General features: G+C 41.3%; 1 protein-coding gene across 4 annotated transcripts in view; it reads right to left on the minus strand.

Annotated features, from left to right (window-relative positions):
• Window positions 1-23290, minus strand: part of LOC138178349 (uncharacterized) — a 303819-nt gene that overhangs the window by 102791 nt on the left and 177738 nt on the right. For all 4 annotated transcript variants that reach the window (XM_069110111.1, XM_069110121.1, XM_069110102.1 and 1 more), the window contains exons 6-7: window positions 20115-20204; window positions 139-256 (exon numbers count right to left, since the gene is read on the minus strand). In XM_069110111.1, coding sequence (XP_068966212.1) covers window positions 139-256; window positions 20115-20204 — 208 coding nt within the window. The remainder of the gene's footprint in view (window positions 1-138; window positions 257-20114; window positions 20205-23290) is intronic.

The raw sequence follows: 23290 nt of genomic DNA on the forward strand, positions 1-23290 counted from the left end.
CATTACGTGACGATGCAAACGAGACTGTACATACTGAAAAATTCCTGTTACTTATTGCATAACTTAATGGTTCGTTCACTTGGCAAAATAACAAATTTGTCGTCCAAATAATCAAAAGTAAGCCAGCTACGTAATTACCTGGGCAAACGGGCGAGGTAGAGTAGAAACGACGACACTTCCTTAACAGACAGGGTCTCCCTTCTGGTCGGCTCGTCCTCGAACTCGAGAACGGGTCTGCCGTAGGCATCCATGCAACCTGTAACACAGAAGTTCGAAAAATTAATTACCCCTCGAAATCGTTCGTGCAACCCATAAACACATTGGAGGCTTAACGATGTGCTTCGAGATGGGTCGAATTTACCGTATCGATTAAAGACTTTCCTTTCTACTCTTCGCGGCACAATGAACACACACACACACACACACACACACACACACCGAGGCACTGGTGACTGCAAAATACGTAGCAAGGAACGCAGGACGCATTCGCGAGCCAATCCATGAACCGATCGTCCCGCATTAACGGCGTAATAAAAGTCGGTAACAGCATTTGATTACAGACCGTGATCCGATTCGGGCTGGCACCACGGTCGATCGTAATCGAGAACTGACGTATAAGTTATTAAATGATCGGCTTTTAGCCGTGCCTATCTGCGCCACCAGGAGTAGGTCATCTTCCGGTAAAATCTTGACTGCTTGACTGCTGACTCTGTATATCGATGAAAATGTAATAGCCAAACACGGGCCGAGATCGAATCGTTGGTATAATCAGCGACAAATGAAATAGAGAACGTCGTAAAATTTTATTGTCTTAATCGCGAGTGCGACGTGGAATCGGATATCGATGCACAAGGACGCTATCCGCCGTCGATCGGATCGTTCGATTGACGCACGACCGATGTTACCTCGCGATCTTGTCGTTGTTCACCGATTAGACTCGATATATGAGCGATACGATCTTGGACGGTTCAACCACGTTCTTCCTTAGAGTTGGTTTCGCTTTCGTTACTCGATGACAACAATTGCGATCGATATGGGAATTAGAGTTAGATGGATGTTCGATCTTTCTGTAATCCTCTAATTTCTATATTTTAGTTTTGCCCGCATTTTAGCAAGCGAAAGTTATTTTCAATGTTTTAAAAAGGTGTTCGACGTACGATTGAATCGAAAAATCACGCATTTCAGTAAGCATTTGGTAGTGTTTTGTCCTTTGAGATATTTTTTAACATTGAAGGATAGAAATGGATCGAAAACAATAAAAATAATTTGATATTAATAAGTTTCGACGTGGAATGCACGAATTTCTGATGGAATGATTCTTTACCTTCTTATTGAAAAGAAGAAACCGGAGAAGCTTAACTCGTCTCTTTTGGAAAGCTGACTGACATGCGTGATCACGTACCTCTGACGCGTGCCGTTACGAATGAACACACGAGCAACAGCTCGAAATCTGCCCGAGGGTGATCGCTCAGGGCGTTAATGATAATTCATAGTGGCGTAAGTTATACAAGCGATTACATGGCAAGGCGATGATAATGCCCAATGCCAGTGGGCAAACTCGTGTACGCTTGCGAATTCCCGGGTTACCAGTATTAATACACTTTTGACATGTAACACGTGCTGTACAGTATACAATCCCTTTGATCATCGAATAGCAGGCTTGGGCTTATGAAGATGAAACTTTCCTAGTTTGGAAAGATCGATTCGTTGATTATCTAAAGACAAATTTCCTTCGATCAATTCCGGAAGAAAGAAATTTCCTACGATGTAGAAAGACAACTTTAATGTTTTGTAACAAATTGAAAAATACTTCTTCGTTTGAAGCATCGATATAAAAAAAGTGGAATTTTTAAATTTCTCTAGTACGTATATATTAGGTTGTCCGAAAAGTTTCTTTCGTTTTATAAGGAAATAATAAACGCACAATGTTTTTTGTTTTATATTAGTTTATTGAATTATGCACGAACATAATAATAGAAATAAAACGAAATGGATCATACTTAATTCAATAAAATAATATAAAACAGAAATTGTTGTTCATCTATTATCACCTTATGAAACGAAAGAAACTTCTCGGACAACCTAATACTAAAGCTTTATATTGCTGTTGCTTATGCTACGTGATACACACATTCATCCTCAAAATTATCCTAGAATATTTCATCTTTCTACGATTGAACTCCTTTGACATTCGTATCATTAAGTCTTCCTTATTGCTGAAAATCACGAAACGCGTCTCCAGAAACACGACATCAGTCTCCATAAACGCGTAACTACCTGTTTCTGCATTAGCACAAACGATCACGTCCTTCCGGGCATTTCTCGGAAATAATGTTACGTATCCAAGCGTTTCCACGAAAAAGAAAAAAGTCTGGCTCACGAACACTGTCCAGGTGCGATGTGTGAAAACGCTCGTGGTGCTCCTCGTGACATAAAGACGATGCCGGCCTTCTTGGGCTGCAGGCAGTCCTAGAGCGTACCTTAACGTCTTCATCGAGCGGTGAAACCGCTCTGCGCTCGTAGTAGGCTCGGTAATCGATCGGTTATGGTAATCCGAGCGGCTGCGCCGGATCGTTAAAAAAGGTCGCGGCGGGCAGCGCGATCTTGCATTTCCTTGCTTCGAGAAATCACGTCGGCTAGCACCGTTCTCGATGTTTACGACACGATTAACCGTGCCCGTTTCTTCCCTCGGTCGCTTCCCGATTTTCTATGCAGCCTTCGGCGACCGTTCACGTATTTCCGTGGAAACGTGCGCCCATTTGCGTTCGCAGTCGTTCGCTAGGATTCAGAGAGGAAGGAGGAAGGTAGATGGACGTTTATCGAAGGAATTTTGCGTCCGGACAAAACCTCCGGAGGGTTGACGAGTGAGATGAAGCGAATTAGAATGGATAATGGAGAGAAGTCGTGGGTTGGATGTTACGAGGTGAAAGCATATTGGTGAAGATCAAACTTTTGGGACACTGAGGTTCTCTCTTAATGAAAACCTTTCAGACCTGCTGTAATCCCTTAGAGTTTGAGAAAGGATTTAACCCTCTTGGCTAATGAATTTATAAATCCTCCTGCTCTTCTAAAACACACAAATTTTATGAACTTTGACCATTACATCTAATACGAAAATCGTTAAGACCATAGTTCAGAACTGTTTTTGGAGAATCTAACGACATTTTCCGAAGCATTTTTGTGATGGTTCTTTATAAAAAAAAAATTAAGAAATCGTCCTGAGTACTTGTTCCTACAAGTCATCGCAACGTGAAATCATTTTCCACCGAAAAAATTACTTTCACTACGACAGATTCTCTAACGATCGATCACGGTATCTGGCCGAACATGTCGGCGACCCCTGCGAAATGACTTCATCGCTTTCGATTCCCACGAAACAGACTAAAATGCCAGTTGCGCCCCTCCAAAACAATTCCGTCGGCAAGTTTGCCCCGATGGTACTCCGAGGCCTACGAAATTCCAGCGCTTTCTACCCGGCTTCGACGCCGTATCCCGAGATCGAGTTACAATAATAACCGTTCCACGACGACGGAGGCGCATATATCGTGGACCGACGCGGCGTGGCGCGCATTCTGCCTCTACAAATCGTCGCTCGTCCATCATCATCGCATTACCCCCTCGATAAAGATTGAACGAACTGGGGCCGAGTACTCGGCTTTTAGCGTAAATCAAGCGTACTTATGCTCACGACGCGCGTCCACTCCACCTTGCGAGCCGCCGCCACGCCGACAGGAATCCGCTTGATCCGCTATCCTTTTCACATACCGAGTAATAAGCAAGTCAGGGAGAATAACGAATAAACATAACGAAGATGAAGAAAACCAAGAAGAAGAAAATGACGACGATGATAATGAAGAAAGAAGGAGGAGAAGAAGAAGAGTAGGAGGAGGAGATGCAGATGCAAAAAAGGGGTTGCAAGAGAGGGGAGCGTCGAGAAGATCGCGAGTAGCCGCGAGGCGGACGATGCGTACCGCCGCGACTCGTGAGAAAGATGAACGATAGTCAGATGGATACGTCAATACGCGTGCGCCATTAGCTGTGTTGCTTTTTGGATTTATTGCCGCCCCGTAGATCTCCGATTTCTAATTGCACGCTCGCGATTCATCTCCCCTCCCCCCTCCACCACCTTCGTTCATTTTCTACCTCTCTATGGATCCACGTTTCTTTTTCATATAGCTCGCTAGTTCTCATCGCTATAACGCGAGTACGCTGTGACTGTGAGCACGATCGATTTCTATTAAAATGAAAACGTCGAGCGCCGTGAAAAGGGGCTGCAGGGCGTAGCGGAACGTGTAATTCACCGACACCCGGTTGAATTATTGGCGTCGATCGAGCCAGATGCTCGCTGATCGCTCGCTAACAGAGAAAGATCTAGCCAGGAGAGAGGCTTCTTCCTCCTCTTCTTCGTCTTCTTCTTCGTACGTTTCTTCCTCTTCTTCTTCTTCTACTATTTCGTAGAACGAAGCAAAGTCGTGTCCCGTCGTTTCGACCGCGACCACGCTACGGATTAATACCTCGATGCGCTAGCGAGCCGCTAATCGCTTAATTAGTCGCGCCTCGCCGTTGCTGCGGACGCGAGGATCCAGGCGCGTTACGATCGCAGTCGCGCGACTCTCGCTCGTCCATCGTAACCGGCGATCCACGCGCGCTACCAGGGATTCCTCAAGCGGCTCGGTTTAACGGTAATTTGAATAACCGAGCCAGGAAATCGATGTGCTTTCGCCAGAAAAAATCCATGGGATCTAGCGGATAGAATGTACGCGAGGTTTAATAAGTTGGTTTCTTTCAGCATCCTGGTGTTTTTTCCCTTTTTAAGCTCGATGGCGGATTCTTTGACGAGACGAATGTGCGCACGGGTTAACTAACGGTTAGAAATGCGCCGATATCGTTACTTCGAAGCGCGCTTAGGTAAGGTAATATAAAATCAATAAATAAATAAATTCATCGGCTAATATCGTACCTCTGCACGCTATGATTATAAGAAGACTGCGACTGTTTCTGCAATTTCATACTCTTAATTGAAGAAATGGAATTTAGGCAAAGATTTGTTTTAACCACAAAACCGTTTTACAAGCGTGAATCTGTTATTTGCTTGAATTAAAACATGCTTTTGAATTGCCGAATTATCCTTAATTAGTCGAGTCATTTGTATTTTAGTACTATTTGTTGAACCTATTTATCTTGAAAGAGTACTATTTGAAGACGACACCTATGATTTCAAGAAGAAACAAATCAACGCAAGACCGATTGTTTGAAAGCTCGTTCCCTATAACATTCGTCGCGACATAGAAAATATCGTCGTAACTTGAAAATACAAATATTCAGTTTCATCGTGTCGAAGAAATTGATTTTAATTGAAGACGGACTAATAGACGGAGGAAACTAAACGGGGAGAAAGAGAAACGAAGATCGTTTCCATTGGAAAGAGGGAGCTTCGTCTAAACACGCTGATAAGTAAAATTATCGCGGTGCTCGCGCGAGCGTGCGCTCAAGTTGACCCTGCGCTGGCTCTATCGGCCACGACTTGGCTGCGGATTAACACTCGTTAGCTCGCTCGAGAGTCGCTATAATCGCTTAATTAGTCGTTGAACGGCACCAATACGCGCACCTCTCTCCGAATAATCGATTCCCCTATACGTTTCTCATGGCGAATCGCGACGAAGATTTCACCACTCGGTAATGCCGATCCTGAATGCCAGATCTGCAATTATAATCATACCGCGACGGACAGGTAGCTTGGATCATGTTTCCTTCCATTCGCCCGATCGCTTCGACGGCCGAGTCGATGCATTTTGAAAATTGATAGGTGAAATTTGACGATTTCATACGGAGGATATTTCTATCCTTCTCCGTTCTTCGTCTTTTTCTCCTTTCGTTTCTTTTTATCAGTTTTTTTTTTTTATTTATTATCTAGAGGTTAGTTTTAAGAGTCTGTTGTTAAAAAGTTGGGATTAGACAAAAGGAAGATGCGCATGGTTTGACTGGCTGGATTCTGGGATAGCAAATAAAGGATTTCTCTTTTTTAGTTCTGCTGTTGTACGATTGGTTTCTTCTGTTCTTATGGTTTTCGGAAGTAACAGCCACTTTCACGCGATTGCCTGGAGCTCCAGGCGTCAGCTATTTGGACGCTGGAATCAGAAGAAGTCTAATCACAGATTAGTGGTCTAGCGAACGAGGGATTTCTCTCTGGATCGTTCGTTCGTCAAAGAAATCTAATCTAGGCTTATAATCTAAATACTAGATTATATATAGATTATAGATATAGATTACATTAATATTAAATTGTATATAGATTATGGATATTATATTTCTAAATAATCATCGAATCGAACATCGAATTTTCTCTTTTTGTTATTAAAAAAATCCAAATCTTGTAAAACACTCTGACGATCTGTTGGCAAACAAGCCTGCTAACGTAGACTCGGAATCCATGGAATCTTTGCAATCTTCTCGTGTTTTACACCGCGCTAGAATTTTTCTAATACGTTCACGTTAAACGATTTCACGGAAATTGCTCGCGCGTATCCCCGGATCAGATTCGCGCGAGTAAGCGAACGTATTAAGCGTTGATTAATACCCAGGGGAACATCTTATTTGTGGAAAGTCTTCGCACAAAGGCCAACTCGTGTTCACTACTTAGGCCAGAATATTCGTGGTAATGCGATAAAAAACGCTCGACCCCTATTAACCTTCGATCTTTCACCTTTCGACAGACTATCGACTTCTGCGTACCGCTCGTCGATCATGCGCGACGTGCAAAGCACGAACGGCGCCTCGCAATGCCGCTTTTTCCGTGTTTCGTACACACGGAAATATGATACATCCTGTCGCTCGATGATTGCCTAGAAATTACCTCGCGGAAACTTTACCCGAAATTGATATTAATATAATTTTCGCGAACACTGCGTTTTTGCAGAATATTCTATCGTGGAAAGCGAATAAAACCAATCTTCGTCCACAGATCTAGTGAATGAGTATAGCCACAGTTTATCAGTGAAAGGGTTAAGATCCCACGGCCTTCGAGAGACTTTACAGTAGGCCCCGCACGCCAACAATGTAAGCTTCGCGAGAAACAGAAAATCGTAAATAATAGCGATCGTGTATGTACCTTACACACGCAAACCTCATGTCCGAAAACGACTTCCATAAATCTTCCAGCCCCTCTAAAAATAAAGAAAAAAATAAAAGAACGCTGTACCACTGTATCACTGTACCAGAATCCCAATTCTTATCAAGTCAGTTTCCCCAGCGAGCTGGCAATTTTCTATCGAAACTTTCCATTGGTTCCCAACGTGGAACACATTCTAACGGCTGACCCCTTCGTGCATCGCGACGCCAAAATGACGCGGAACCACGCCCTGACTTTATCCGTCGATCGTTCTGGATGGATTTGTTGGGAACGCGTTACCGAGTGGCTCGTTAAACGCGTAACGATCGGTGCACGCAACGACTAAAACCGCGAGAAGAAAAACTGCATCGGAACGGACAAGAAAGACGAAATACGAACAACCTGGGAAACTCGAGGATATCATTAACTTTGGCGAAACGAACGGCAGGAAGATGAAAACCCGCGGAAAGGAGAGGCAATTTGCTGGAAGGTTCGCGGCGCGAGATGAAATTGTGGGCGGCAGCCGTTTGAAACATTAGACTTAGGAAGAAGTAATTTGTCGACGACCTGGATAGCTCAATCGGCCGGGTCAATCGTCCGGCAAATCGAGGATCCGGATTTGAATTCCTTCTTAACCAATCGATTCTTGGATCTCTCGCGATTCTTAGAAATCCGATCGATGATCAAGACGAGCACTACTTTTTCCATTTTTGTAATTTAAAGTTTCTTTGAAGATGGATCAATTGAGTGCTGAAAATTCTAATCTTTCTATAAAGCGATGATTCTTTGAAAAGAGCATTGGTTAGATCGATGTTAATTAAAGCAAATATTCGAAACGAATTGGAAGATTTCAAATACGATAAAGTCCAGAATGAAAAATATCCAAATACGAAGAGTACGGGGAAAGAACGCGATAAGTCACATTTTCTATTACAGTCATATTTTACAAAGCAGTGGCTTAAAATTCTTAACCCTGTTAAAATTTTTAGTCGTTTTATATTGAAAATTTAGTCACGAAGTGACAATAAAATTAAAAAGAATCCCTGTGATCTTCACATATAAAAATCCTTGATAAATCGAACTTTGATAAATTGATCGAACATCGCTAAAATTTGTCAATCTCGATTTTAACAAGAATAAGTAGTTCAACGATATATCAGCGTGGTTTATTTATAGACATATGTACGTAACGTAGTCTCAATTAAGAGCGAATTCCAGTGAAACGTCGAGTCACAGGAGACGCGACAAGATAAGAAGTGAAGAAAGGCAAAGATCAAAGAAGAAGAAGCGACTGGAGACGAGTTCGCACGGGTCGAGCGTGTGCCACTAGAAGCATGGCGGAAAACTTTCTCAGAAATCCTCATCTCGATCTCGTCTGAAAGTATTCCATACGTTCATACGTATATAGACGCTCGTTCGGTCGCTCGCCAGTGTGGTCTAGAATGCGCGCGGCGAGTTCGTGCGTGGCTAATACGCTCGATCCAATCGGCCGGGTGATAACCATAATCACGTAGCGGCTTGGTGTACCGAACGTGTCCGTACAGACTGCGTGGATCGCGCCTCTGACGATCTTGGGCTTCGTGCTTGATACCAGGTTCTGTCGATCCTATATGGCTTTTGTTTGAGAAACTCGTCAGAAGTTTTGTGATTAGTTTCTCTGTACGCAGTACTATGAGAATATTGGCTCGAGATTTTATTCCTCTTATTGCAAACACTAGAGAAATACGTTGTAAATTTCAATAATATTGGTATTTCCATATGACCGTAAAACCTTAATACTAGAAAAACGAAATGTATATAGAGCTAGATAAAAAGATGCTTCATTGAAAAAAAAGATATGCAACACTGCATATACTTCAAGCATTAACAAAAATCCAAATTAACGTTTCGAGTCCAGAGATAATTAGATTCCTATCACATTCTATCTTTCGTATCTCCAACTCTATTCATTTCTACTCCAAGCAATGCTTCGATTTATTTATTTCTCGTTATCATCTCTTACTGAAAGAAAATGCACATAGATGTTAGGATATTGGAAAGCCAAGATTGGAGCAATGGAAGAGACGCAGCTTGAATGAAACGAACGAAGACCCGCCTTTCTCCGTTTCCTCGAGAGTTCGCCAGCTTTTTCGCATTCAGACGTCCCGTCCCTAGTCGTTGCTATCGACGTAGCCCCTGTGGCGGGTCTCACGCCCGCGCGATCCTCGTTATTTACGAGTAGAAACGGAGGGTCGAGGGCGGACCAGACTGTCCGACGCAGAACGGGATCAAACTACTAATTGGTGAGCGAATTTTAATCGGAGAACGCGCCACTCTCGACGCAGAGCAAGGCGCCTCAATGGATTCAACTATGGGAAAGCGCGTGTTCTACATTTCGTGTACATATAACAGCCTATATGGGATTTCCACTGGTGATAGCTGATGCTTTTTGTTCCGCTTTATTAGAACAATCGAGAATAGGAGAAGTTGTGTGAACATTTCTTTTGGTTTCCAGTGGATATTTGAATGATTAATGATTCGTAATAATCTTCTGCTATGGGAAATCATTACTATTATTTGAGAACCGAAATGATAAAGATTACAGATCTTATAAAAGACAGGATAGATCTTAATAATAGCGATGAGAATGAATTTTTGCAAATTTCTTCGCATTCCTATCGATGAAACGAACTGTTTATCGTTCCGTAAGCCATTAAATTTTATGATTTCTTCAAAGTTACTTACACTTTCGATTTTACGGAGTATTGCTCCATTTACTGATTTCAATTTCACTTGAAAGCTTCTATATAGAAGCCTTTGACGTCAGTGTGGAAAAAAGATTGCCTGTCGAACGATGGAAAGAGCAGTTCGACGTTGGAGATTTTCAATCTTCTCGAAACACCGACAGACGGTCGATTATTTTTCAGGCACCGCCACGATTTTCCGAGGAAACGAGATCGCTTTGGCGTTTCGAGGAACTGCTCGTTCCAGAAGCGAAGATCAGTGATAAGAGCAACCGATAACGGGTCTTCGGCGGGTGGGCGTACATTGCGCTCGTAGCAGCGATCGAAAGTATCTCTTGCAGTTATATTGATCGTCGATCGAGAGTCGGATCATGGCTGCTCGATATTCCACTCTCCGAGCGACTTACTGAAGTAGAAAGAAAAACGATATCGGAGGCGTAACGGAAAAATTCCTCGGAAGAGAATCGAAGAAAAATATCGCAATGGGGAGAACGAAGACGATGTAGTCGATTTTCTGAAACGTTGGAAACGCAATGATATATTTAAACAATAAACACTTCAAACAAAATATAACCTTATAGAATATAATTTCTCTATAAGACACAATGTTTGCACTACAATTTTATTGAAAAATATGACGTTGCAATCATAACGATGTAAAAGCTTCCAGTCATGATGCATTGATATGTACATTGAAAACGAAATCTTAGAAATGAGTAGAAGTAAAGCAGAACGAAGTAAAGTTTCCAAACAAACTAACTAATGCTCGTTCGTATGCTCGCGCTTATCGGCGCAATTAACGCTGCGAATAAGTCATTGCGAGGTAATCGAGCTTCGAGAGTTGTCGCGACGCGAAGATCCGATAGTCAGATAATTATCCAGCTGGCTGGAGATACCACGATGGTATCGATATCGATTCGAACGTTCCAATCGTCGGAACTCGTTCCATCTGTTTTTGCACTTTGTGTGTCATTGAAATGCTTTGGAGCGTAGTTGGGTGTACCACCCGAGACGAAGCTTGATTTAAGATCCTTTGGCTGCGTTTCAACGACTCTTGAACTACGAGGTTGTAAGTAGATGTTAAAGCGTATGAAAAGATTCAGAAGCAAGGATGGAATTGGGTTCAGGATAGTGGAAATTACTTCGTAGTGTTGCTGGACTTTTTCGTACAAATAATTACTCTAATTAATTAAAACAACGTTATACACTGCTAATTTCCATTATAAAAGGATTCCCTTTTTCTGTGCGCAATACCTGGTTTCCAGAATTGAACATAATTTATTGTTTCCAGAAAATTGTACGATGATATGATATACCATATACCAGTCGTTTAGAAGCAACAATGAAACCGAAAAGAATGTAGAAACACCGAAGCTAATGAATTTAAAATCTGAAATATTCATATCTCACTTAAATAACCGATATTTGTATTGTTATGGTACATACGATATTCTTGATTATATAAAAGAGAAAAGCAGATGCCAATTTAATGGCCAATCGCATCTTGTATTGTATTTCTTTACCACAGTTCAATTACCATAACTTAAATCTACACGAATGCAAGGCGATATACCAATAAGAAGAATCATTACAGAAGTATGACAACGAAATGGAAGAGCAGTCGTAACCGGTACCAGATTAGAAACCCGACAGAAAGGAATTTATACTCGATCGTTTCACCTCCGTCACGCTCGATCCGCGATCAACGTGCTTCCGATCGTGGGTCAGCTGCGTCCTTTCAATTTATTAACCCGACATGAATCGTTCGCGGACGCTAATTGCACCGGCTGATACCAAAGCGTCGCGCTGAGCTACGCCGCGCCAGCAACCAGCAAACGTTTGCCACGCAAACGCGGCGTGTCTCGCCGGGACGCACGTAGCAATTACGTCGCGCGGATTATTCGTCGCCAAGCAGCTCGTAAACGTCCAACGCGGAAACTGATTCCCGACTGTAGCTTGGAGAAAATCGAAAAAGTGATTCGAGAATTTACGACAGCGTGCGGCTACGATGGTGCGTGGAGATGGCGAATATAAGTAGCGTGCTATTCGTTTGAATTGTTCAGATAAGTTACTTGTTTTTGGAGTACTTGTGACACTACGATACTAATTAAGAGTTAAAAAATGCATTTATAATAAGACAAGAGAGTTAAATAGATTTCTTTGAGAGCAATCTATATGTCAATGACTCACAATGTCTTTGCCAGTGTTAACAAAGGAGAGAGATGTTAGTCATTGAACAAAGCATCGAAAGTGCACGTTTATATTTGCGTACTTACACGAACGGGCCACCAGTACCGTAATGTATATTTCTTGGAACACTCGTGATCTTAAAGATAGACATCTCATCAGCTGATCGCGAGTGTTTACGACCACGGTTGCTGACCCTAAGACCGGTTATTCATTTCACGCTATTCTCCAAGCATATGTATTTAAAGAAATCAATTCTGCGAATTGGCTAGTATAGGCGTTAAAAAGTCAATATTTAAAAGTCTCTTGCCGCCATAGATATTTAGTGAAAAAACGTGGGAGACACCCAAGGTGTGAAAACTAGTGACAAGAAAAAAAATTTGCATTATAATATTTCTTGAAATGATCAAAGAGTAAAAAATACGATAAATATAAAATAAGAATTTCCAATGAATAAGATTGTTGAAATTATAAAATTCAGAAATTAAAATGAGATTTCTATGTGGAATATGTATTATTGATATAGAAGCTGTCTCATTAGGCAGTTCCAGGCTGACGATTTCATCTTTCATCTCGCCGCCGATTAGAGAGATCGGCCGGCCGACAATAAGTCCCGTAACGAGGCAATAAGACGATCGCCATGGCCGTGATCGTCTGATTAATAGAATCCTCGATCGCACGATAATTCGCCGTTTGATTAATTCACCGATTATTCTGCGATCGTTTCGCTACAAAACATCAGGTTCGATCCGATTGATCGGCGCGCTGTATCACGCCACTGATTGATCAGATAATAATTTCTCGAGCGTTTAGAGAGGTCGAGCCACTCGAGAGTTCGACGCCTCTCGACGCTTCCTCGAGAAACGTGAATAATTGAACGAAAGCGCGTATACGACAACGCGTGATTAATTAGGCGATAGTTCTATGTTTCAGTAACCATGACGGGGTCAGTTTGAATTCAAGGATCAGGTGATTGAATAAGGTTCGATATAAGATTCGATGAGGTCTATTCAGAGACCGTTTTCATACCACCGAAGAAGTAGAAGTAAGATTTGTATTTTACTAACTAGGATGTCTGATCGAATAGATGATTATAATCGATACAGCTTCATCATACTGAAACTTTCGAAACACCATTTTAAACGTCTTAATGGTTCTAGAATAAGAACAGGCGATCGATTTTATTTAAGAAAAATTGCAGAAGATAATATTCGATAAAAATATGTCAAAACAAAAAACTAACAATAAACGATTGTTTATAAATCAAGTGTCAAACAAACGTAATCGTATCAGAATTTATATTGTTGTTTCAAACCCTTCGGAACTTGTTACTTCCAACTGTTAGTCTTCAAAATTCACGTTTCCATCTTTACCATTTTACCCCTCCTCACCCTATTACTTCCTAAAATTATGGATCATCGATCAAAAACTTAATTTTAAGCAGATAGTAAAATTGCAACTTTCTCGATCCGCGGTTCTTATAAAAGCAATTAGCAGCGTAGAAAATCCACGCAACGAATAATAGCGGTTGATACGGACGAGGCGCATCGATCGTCTGGCGAAGAATTATCGATTGGCCTCGGCGAAATCTTAGCCTGACAACGGCTTGGGATCTGGGTCGTACCCTGAATTCTGGCTGCGTGCACGATATCCGAGAGATTTTGCTCTGCGCGTAATTGCTCACGTAGCCGAAGCGTGCGCCACCTAAAACGACGCCCGAATCCGTGTGATTATCGAGTATCGAAAATTACAATGTTCCGTTTCAGTCGTGCATTTACCGGTTTTAATCTTAGGCCTATTATTCCGCGATTGGGCTCCGTCTTTTCGCTTCTTCTTGGTTTTCTTCGATTGGTATAAGTACGACGATGCAATGTATTTTCGGGCCGAGTTCTTGGACTTTTTGTACGATGGTTTGCTAATTAGTGATCTTACCGAATTGACAAATGAGCTGTAGGTTATAGACCTTGGCTATACTGATTATTTTTACAATTTCAGATGGAGTAGAAGAATCAAGCAGTTTGACCAGTATTTATAATTATAAACAAATTGATTGTTATACTCAATACGAAATTACAGAATTGTACTTGTTCTATTGCCAAACCTGTTAATATTGCCTAAGATTATTGCGTAAGTTTATCAGCACTAGCAGCTCATAATTTATATCTTTTCTTACAAAGCTTTGCTAGTAATATATTTCGTGAATAATTGTCGCGATTATGGAATACCCTTCAATCTCTTATGTCTACATTCTGTGATTAAGTTCTTGATTTTAATTTTAAGACATTAATTAAGTGACTCGCTGTTAACAGATAACGGTGTTAATTTAATGATTCATTCTAAACTTTTCTAATATTTGTCATAATCAAACATCGCAAAGAGCTTCCCATATATCTTCGATTAAAAAGCGCATTCGCATCCAATAATAAATTGACTGGTAACGAGCCACAACTAATAACGAACAGGCCGTGAAAAGGTCTTTAATTATCGCTGTCCATGGTCAGTACAATGAACAAAGTACCGCAAACCGTGCATAGGTAATTAGTCTAATGCCCGTTTGTTGCATAAAAGCGGTCATTATCATAACTCTGTGTTATTCGCAAAGGGAACGTAAATTTTCGTCGATCCCCACGTCTGATAAATTATCGCGACCAGCGGATTTTTTCGAAGGTGTCGCGGACTATGTGGTTCACCCACGCGAGATGCCACGAAGACTTGACTGAGAGATACCAGGAATGTCTTTCGGTACGATTCATTCTGGTTAGCGTTGCGAGGCGAAACATTCCATTGAACAGTCGCGGTTTGATCGCGCAGAGGATGATTAACACGAGGCATCGTACTATACATTCATCATTTTCTTTTCTGCAACTTCTTTCATTGGAAGAAAAGGAATTTTAGATTAAATATAATTCTCGAGTATAATAAGTTTGTTTCCCAAAGCGTAAAGAATATTTGGAGACCGAGATTGAAAAAAGAAAACTATGGAATTAATACTTCTGTCGATTTTACTTTGCAATTGGGGAAAAATAATCACAATATCATCCTTTACGTTATATTTCATAATTCAATGCCCATTAAATCTAATCTTATTCAACCTAAAGTAATAAAATAAAAGATTTTGCAGCGATAGCGGAAGCCATTCTCCAGGAAAGGGTAGGACCAGGTCTGCTCCACTAGCTCGAGCACGGATCAAGCTAAATCATCTAATTCATGCTCGAGCACACGAGCGCGTAATTTAGCCGAAGGAGCTTACACGTGAAAGCGATCGGCTCTTTACGCTCGCTCGTTCGACAATAAAGATGTTTGCGAAGCCGTTGACCCGGCGACTTCGATAATCTTCCGACGAACCCCGCTCTGCATGATATTCTATCGTTACTCGAAAAGTTCACGGATAACCAACAACCTAGCACACGCCTGAGACTTATATACTTTCGGTAGAACAGTGAAGCAGGCCTGATAATTACCTTTTACCAAGAACATATTAATAAAGATCTTTGTTCCAAGCTATATATTGCTTTATCGTTCTCGTACCGTCCTTCTTTTACAACAACGCATCTTTATACAAACATGAAACCTAATCTGTCGAATGTTGTGATCTTTATCTTGATAAAACAAAATAGATCATACGTAATTCGATAAAATAATGTAAAATGAAAAATATTGTGCATCCATTATTTCCTTCTAAAGCGAAAGAAACTTTTCGGACGACCTAACATGTTCAATCATATGAACGAAACTAGAATTCGAAACTATACACGATGTAGCAGATAAGTGAAACGAAACACGAAGAAGAAGAAACGCGTTAATCGGCGTAATATTTTTATCTTTCTTAATTCATTACTCGATTACCACCGATATTAAAACATTCGGCACCGCCCACCTCCAATTATCCCTACCAATTTCTATCCAATCACTTAACTTCGTATTTCTTATCGCTATCACTACACCCCTCCAACAACTTTTCTCATCGTCGATTTGCTCATCGTTGAACGGCAGAGCATGCGATCGGCGCGAATTTAACATGGATTATCTATCCAGATTTCTCCCGCAACGAGATGTAATTTTCAAACGGCATCCCTAATTGAACAGGAAACAGCAACTAAATACTAATAACTCGACGGAGAGTTTAGACGGCTGATTCGATTTAATCGCGCGACCGAAGACTGTATTTTGCCTGAGTGGTGGAAATCAGAGCGAACGAAGGCGTGTTAAAGGCGTGTTAAAGGCGCGTTTCGCGATCCTTCGAACGCCTCCGAGCGAGGAAACGTTCCTCGGACATACGAAAGTGTTCTGACACTTTACGTGAAACATTTTTATAAATATATTGAACGTGTATACAATTTTTTAAGACTTAATTAACAGTGTAACGAGCCGCGACTATGGTACAGAAATACTTTCGCGAACACGTGTAGATTGAATGAGCGCGGTCAACTTTCAAGACACGAAACGCCGATCGATTCTTTCTGTCGATCCGGCCTCGTAATCCATCGCAGCCGGCTTCTTCTTTTTCTCGCTAGATCCGCCTCTTTTGGACAAACGCACGCGTTCTCAACTAGCTAATCGGCGACAAAGCGACTGTTGCTTTGCCAACTATGGGATTACAGTTAACCACTTTAGGTTCCCTCGGCTGCTGGTTGAGAAAAGCTCGCGGGGAACGATGTGCTCACACGTGCGCTTAGTTTTCGAATTATTTCGCGATTGTTCGTAGTTCGTCGTAGCAAATAAGCTCTGGAAGTTAAAATTGTCTCTCGCGATCGTGAAACGTTCTGGCACTATCTCATGATTTGAAACCCTCTTAGGTTGTTTAATTTATGATGTTTTGTAATCTGGTGTTTTAATTTGGATTGAATAAAAAGTGTTGTTCTAGATCTATGCGAAGACCAATCTCATGATTAATACAAAATATCTAGAACTGGAGCATGTATCAATTAATCGAGTATTCAATTACGTTATACTATTAATCAAACTTTTCACTCATCAATTTTAATGTTTTACTCGTCCTACAAGAATACAAGAAGAATTGTATGGTATATTTTCAACGATGCTGGAATACGTTCAACTATACAGCTGTCTTTGTTACCAAAAATAGACACGAATGTAGATATTCCTAGTTTATAGCTGCGTCTAACGATCGGATGTAATAACAGTCAGGCAAGGCATATAATGGGATAATGGGGAAGATAATGGCATGTAACCGAGCGATAATTTTTGCACGAGAACGAGGAAGCGTGCGAATCCTGTCGTAGGATGACAAATAAGTCGTGCGAAATCCGTGCACACAGGAACTGCTCGCGTTTAATTAACTGAGAAAACTCGATTAAAGAAAAACAGATACTTACGAATGATGAGCCGCCGGGAGAATATAAAGGGATCGGAGTTGAGATTTTTAGCAAGAAACACTCGTAATTGACATAAAGTTGATTAATTGTACAATTATTCGGGTAGCAACGAAGAACAAAGGCGTGTTTTCACAGAGGGTTGAAAAATAAGTGCGTGATCTATTGTACCGACAGACTATTTACATTGCCTTAACGGGAAATTCGCAGATAATTTAAGAGTACTATGAGCATTCTTTAATCGTGATAATTTAAGAACAATGGAATACAAGAATATCTTAATTCAAGGTTAAGTATCAAAGAAACGTATCCCGGAGTCCAAAATTCATGAATTCCGTGTCTTTAAGTCTTCCATAGGTAGAAGATTTATGATCACTGTTCTTAAAAATATGGAGAGATTCATCTTATAATTTGCTGCACGATACTTCATATCTGCGAATAGACTACAGAACAGATGCGTGAAGAGTAGTCAATTTAATTTAGTGACTAAAAGGCGTAAAATCGCTTTTCCTTTCACTCGTTCGCGGATTTTTGGGCCACCTTGTCTTTTACTTTCTACGCTAACGGCGACAGTGTAATTGTTCGTGCGTTTAAAAAATTCACCACCGGTTGAGTACGTAGCTTCGTTTTTACTACAGCATTCGCAGACCGATTAATAACACGGTAAAACGTTCCTGCGAACGATGGAAGATTACAGGCCTAGGATTCCCAACGATCAGAAAACAAACTAGCAAACAACTGTTTCTCCGATATGAGTCACGTCATGCTGTACATACAATATACTTTGAAAAACTAATATAGCGAAGGATTTTTTTTACAAATGCAACGAGCATTCGGTTCTCAATGAAATTTCTCGGCTCGTACGAAGAAATACGAGACTCGTTCTCAGAAGGAACACAGAAACCGTTTCACGGGCGTTTCGTTAAAATTGAATTCCACAGTGACTTCCGCTTTGTGTTCTCCTCTGTCTTCCTCTCTGACTTGAGACGACGAGTGTCCCTTTTTACATTTTGTTTGCCGTTTAACACGCGCGTCGATGAAAACGGCCATGGAACGAGGAGACACAATCGGTTGCGGAATTACAGGTTTCGCCGACGAGAAACAGGAAACGCTTTTACATAGAAAGAAGAGACAAAATGACGAAGGAGGCATCTACAAAGAGAAAGCGGATGCTCGAGTGAAGAAAAAGAAAAAGAAAAAGAAAAAAAGGAAGCATCGTTGTGATGTTTTCAGTAAAAGACGATGGAACGATGAGAGAAGAGAGATTCGATCCGCGGGACGTTTAATAAAGATCACGAGAAAGTACAGTTACACTGTTTTCTTTTCGAATTAGTCGCATTAGCAGACGATTCCTACGATTCTCTACTCTTTAACAACGAGATATTGGAAACGCTCCGTGGAGAACGTTGGAGCGAGGGAACGTTGGAATGCGAGGAAATTATGCGTTCCAAAAGAGGAAGGCAATGGATGCGCACACGTGAAATGGTTCGGAATCGTTGCACGCATGGAAAGTCACGGTATCGAAATCGAGAGCGCGCATAAACGAGTAGAGAATGATTTTTAAACCTAAACGAAAGGATGGACGCTTTCGTGTGTGATTACTTCGAACGCTCGTCGACGATTTCATGTAATTAGGAGATCACAGTTAGCCCAAATATTCAACTTATTTCTAGCTTTCGAAGCTAGAAGATACTTGAATTACACAAAATGAAAAATACACCGCACCCTCCCTCTTTTCCTACCCGAATTACCCTCATAAATTAAAAAAGAACCTGTCAAGATCCCCTGAAAGAATGAAACACTCATCACCCTCGTATCTGATCCTCTTTAAAAACCCCCTCTTCATAAAAAGACGATCCTTCCCTCGCAAACGACGCAACGAAGCGTCCCACCCCAAGTAAGTCAACTTCCTCTCGAAAAGCCAGCGTATATCTGGCCTCTCTGTTCCGACCCACATATTTCCTTCGCCACACAATGCCGTCCTTTCAGGAAACCCTGCACGGACACCTTTATTCCCTGGTCGGTTAATCGTTGACAAAGTACCGCCGCGGGAATACAGTTAGACTTCCGCGAGAGAGCCTCGAGGAAAGGACAAACAGGACGCGCAAAGAAAGGAAGAACGTGCCGTAGAAAGAGGAAAAGAGGGGAAAAAAGAAAGGGAAGGACGTGGTAACGCGGCGATAAGCAACGGAGAGAAGCGTCCTCAAGCACGTAAATAGACACGGTTGCCGAGGATGCGGAGGCGTGTGAACCGGGCTTTACAGGCCCACGTGGCGGTGGGTGTGCCCTGGCTTCCGCATACTCCTTCGCGGTCAACGCGAGTTATCTTCTCGCGAAGACAGCGTGTCGCGAGCCTCGCTTAATGGAAATTTTAATGACCCAGCCGGCCAGGAATTTGTGTTAGAATTATGGAGAATTTGAAAGACAGAAGGCGATGCTTGTTTATGAGTCGAGATAGTAATTTGGGGCAAACGTGGGATGTATATGGTGTGTTTAAGAACATTAATGACAAGGATGTAGTTCTTTAGTAGTTGTTTGATAGTAATTGTTTTATAATTTACTTTTCGGTAATTGTGTCTGTGAAGAATCCTAATTAGATTCTTCCCATATATTTTTCTCTTTTTTTTTTTTTGTTATTTAGCAGCCAAAGGATATTGAAATTAATTTGAAGAATTAATAAAAAAAAGAAAAGGAAAAAGAAAAAGAAAGAATAACTCTTTCGTATCGAAGAGTATCATAAGAAGGTAAATCTGTAAGACTTACCAGGAAGCGTGAGGCCGCACGTGAGAACATGTTCGGGTATGTCGTGAATGGTCCTGGGCGCTACCACGTCGTCCACTCTCTTTTTCGTTCCTGAAACAAGAGACAACAGGGATCTCGTTACTCCCGCATCCTTTACGAATCCGATCTCCCAAGGCTCGCGTTTGTATCTCAATCGACGAATGGAATCGTACACCAGCAGATTTTGGTAATTTGATATAATGCTACGTATACGGGAGGTTTTGCGTAAAGTGTCCCTTCTGGTGACAGTTGCACAAATATGACCGCGATTCATCCGTGAAAGGATATCGAATAACTTTCTCAACCCCAATTCAAAAACCGGAGGAAGTGTTTCAGCCATGCGCTGCTCCCAATGCCAACTGACCTATCGCAAAACTCGTACGAACACCACTGATTCGTTTCGCGTGCCCAGGCTCGTATACCTTCGCCTGTCTGTCTGACAAATTCGTACAAATTGGAGGACAGGGGCGAAAATTGTCGCACCGGAGGTTCTACGGTTTCACTTTTGCTTCGGACCTTGGAATTTAAGTAGTGACGTAAAATTAAATTATTAATTGTTACATAATACTTTCTCTCTCGCGCAAATGTTATACTTTATAACTGTTGATATATTGGGTTGTCATTAGGTGGTATTGACAAAATCCGCAATCACTTAGTTGCCAATCCAATAGTCGGTATTGATGATAGAACGTTAAGTTAATTAATTATTAAATTTTTTCCCCGTCAAACAAATTTAATCGTTTTGAAGAATCAGATAAATATCTCTAAAAATGACTTCTAGCATGCACTGCCGTAGGAGATCCTTGGATTCGAAATCCGTAGATCTAGAATTCAGAAATTATTAGCGTCCCAAACGCAAATGCCGGAAACAGATTTATAGTGCCATACATTACGCACAAACTTCTCCATTTCGCAACGAATAACGCTTCCATTTAAGGACATGTCCCACACTTACGCGTAATTTCCATTGCAAGTACTTGCTAATTTGACCTCGAGCCTGTGCTAATCTCACCTTTTAACCCGCAGGTGTCATCTTCGACTGGCGATCGAACGATCGAAGGTGAACGTCTCGATACGCGTACCTTTTCACCTTCGAATGATCGTTCTACCAGTCGGGATGCACTTTCTATCGCGCGACGTGGACAAATTAATTGCAGGCAATTAAGACAACCGCGCCGCGGCCACGGTTTATGGTTTATTGTGGCTCGCTCCGCGGCTAAACACCATGCTGCAAAAATCCCCTACGAAAGTACCGCTACGCCGCGCGGCGAGATTCGAATCGCGGAATAGGAACGCGCCGCGCCAGCCGAACCAAACGAACATCGTGTCGATGATTTAAGCATCGTGAAATTGTTTATGGACCGGCGAATTACTATTGAATTTCGATGCTGGTATTTTATTGTGCTTTCGTGATCATGCAGCCGATAAATTCGTTTTGGAAGGGCAAGGTTCTGATCTTTCGTTATCTATCGGATATTCGATTCGAGAATTTTTAGATGAGTCCTGGAGAAATTGTGGAGTAAATTAGATGTGATTTTTTTTCTTAGTTAATTCCTTGCCTGTATGTTTGAATACGGATTCTGTGTTTTCTGAATGTTTCTGGTGTTAGGAAGAGATACGGATCTATGTAATTACGTATTTGCTTTTAATGTCTTTGCGTCGATGTAAATTGCGACATCGAGACATTGATTGCGCATTTTATTAATGCAGGATATTTGTATACGTAGATAGTCTTGGTTTACATAACGGGATAAAAACAGAAATTCTAAAAGCCTTTCTACTAAATTTTTCATTAGTCTCAGTCATAAGCTTAATCGATAAAAATTCAAGTTGCGAGAAGAATCAAATTTTACATGTTACAAGTTAGCTGTCGACAAAGCTAAAGAGCTTTTTTCTTTGAAAATGCCACGATATAAAGACGCAGAGGGCAAGGATGTAACCAAGACCTAAGATTCTTCAATATCAAATCAATTCTACACTTCCTGCGAGTCTTTTAATCTCACGTTTCGTACGATTGCGAAACGACCACGCAAATTTCAACGGTCAAACACTTAATGCGGAGGCGTTAATTGCGCGATAACGAGGCTGTACAGTTTCGCAAGACAATGAAGCCACTGCATCATAGTTATGGGAGAGCTTGAACTAGGGCTCGTGAACAAAGAGGGCAAACATCGACGATAAGGGGTGAAGGAATCGCTTCTTTTATCACTGGCTTATCACTGTCGTTTTCATGGAACTCGTCGATCATTATTACTAACTGTCTCGTGAAATCGGCTCTTTTTTCTCCTGTTTATCTCCCTTGTTATGGAAAGAATCAGGGAGTGGACTGATGAATGAGCGGAAAGATCGGTGAAAAATGAAAGATTAGAGAAAAATATAAAAGTAAAAGGAATGGAAAAAGTAGAAGAACATCCGAAGATGATGGTTATTATTACTGCGAACTTACGCAAATCCGTTCATTTGTACATTTTTCGATTTTTTAATTTTCTACAATAAATTAGGTTTGAAGAAGAGAAAGACAGAAAAGAATGGGAAGATCGAAAATATAAATTGATGCAAATCTCCATTGAATTGTTAGAAGAATATTAAATTGGACAATTAAAATCAGTAGAATTTACGCAACTCTTCGGATATCAAAAACACGTCGATGAATCCTTTCGCTCAGCCTTAGAGTAACGCAGAAGCAGCGTGAAACGATCAAGATCGTAAAACTGAAAGTCGCGAAACGATGGAAAAATTGGCAAGCTCGTAAGACGATCGAGGATGAAAGTGAAATAGAAAACAAGCCCGGGAAAAGAGAAAGGGCGAGAAAACCAGGTGCACGCGATTTCGATGATCGAGACTGTTGAACGCGATACGAACGTCATTTCTTTCACGTCGATCCGACATGTCGTTGATTAGTGGCTGCTTCAACGTCTTAATTTATTCCAAGACACCGATCGTCCGTTGCTCGTTTGAACAAACGAACATCGCTGTTTCTCACTCTGAAATCGCATTAAGACGTGTTTGCAATTTGCAATTGGAGAGTTTCATAATGATTGTAGTTAAAAGTGTTGAGCGAACGATTGTCGAGAAGATGCGGAGGGTCTTTGATTGTACTTACATAAGAAAACTTCCGCGAAGAGTGTCTAGTAGATGGTAGACCATTAAGGTACAAA

The sequence above is a fragment of the Bombus flavifrons genome, chromosome 1, assembly GCF_040668555.2.
Source record: "Bombus flavifrons isolate JBK064 chromosome 1, iyBomFlav1_principal, whole genome shotgun sequence".
Classification (NCBI taxonomy): domain Eukaryota; kingdom Metazoa; phylum Arthropoda; class Insecta; order Hymenoptera; family Apidae; genus Bombus; species Bombus flavifrons.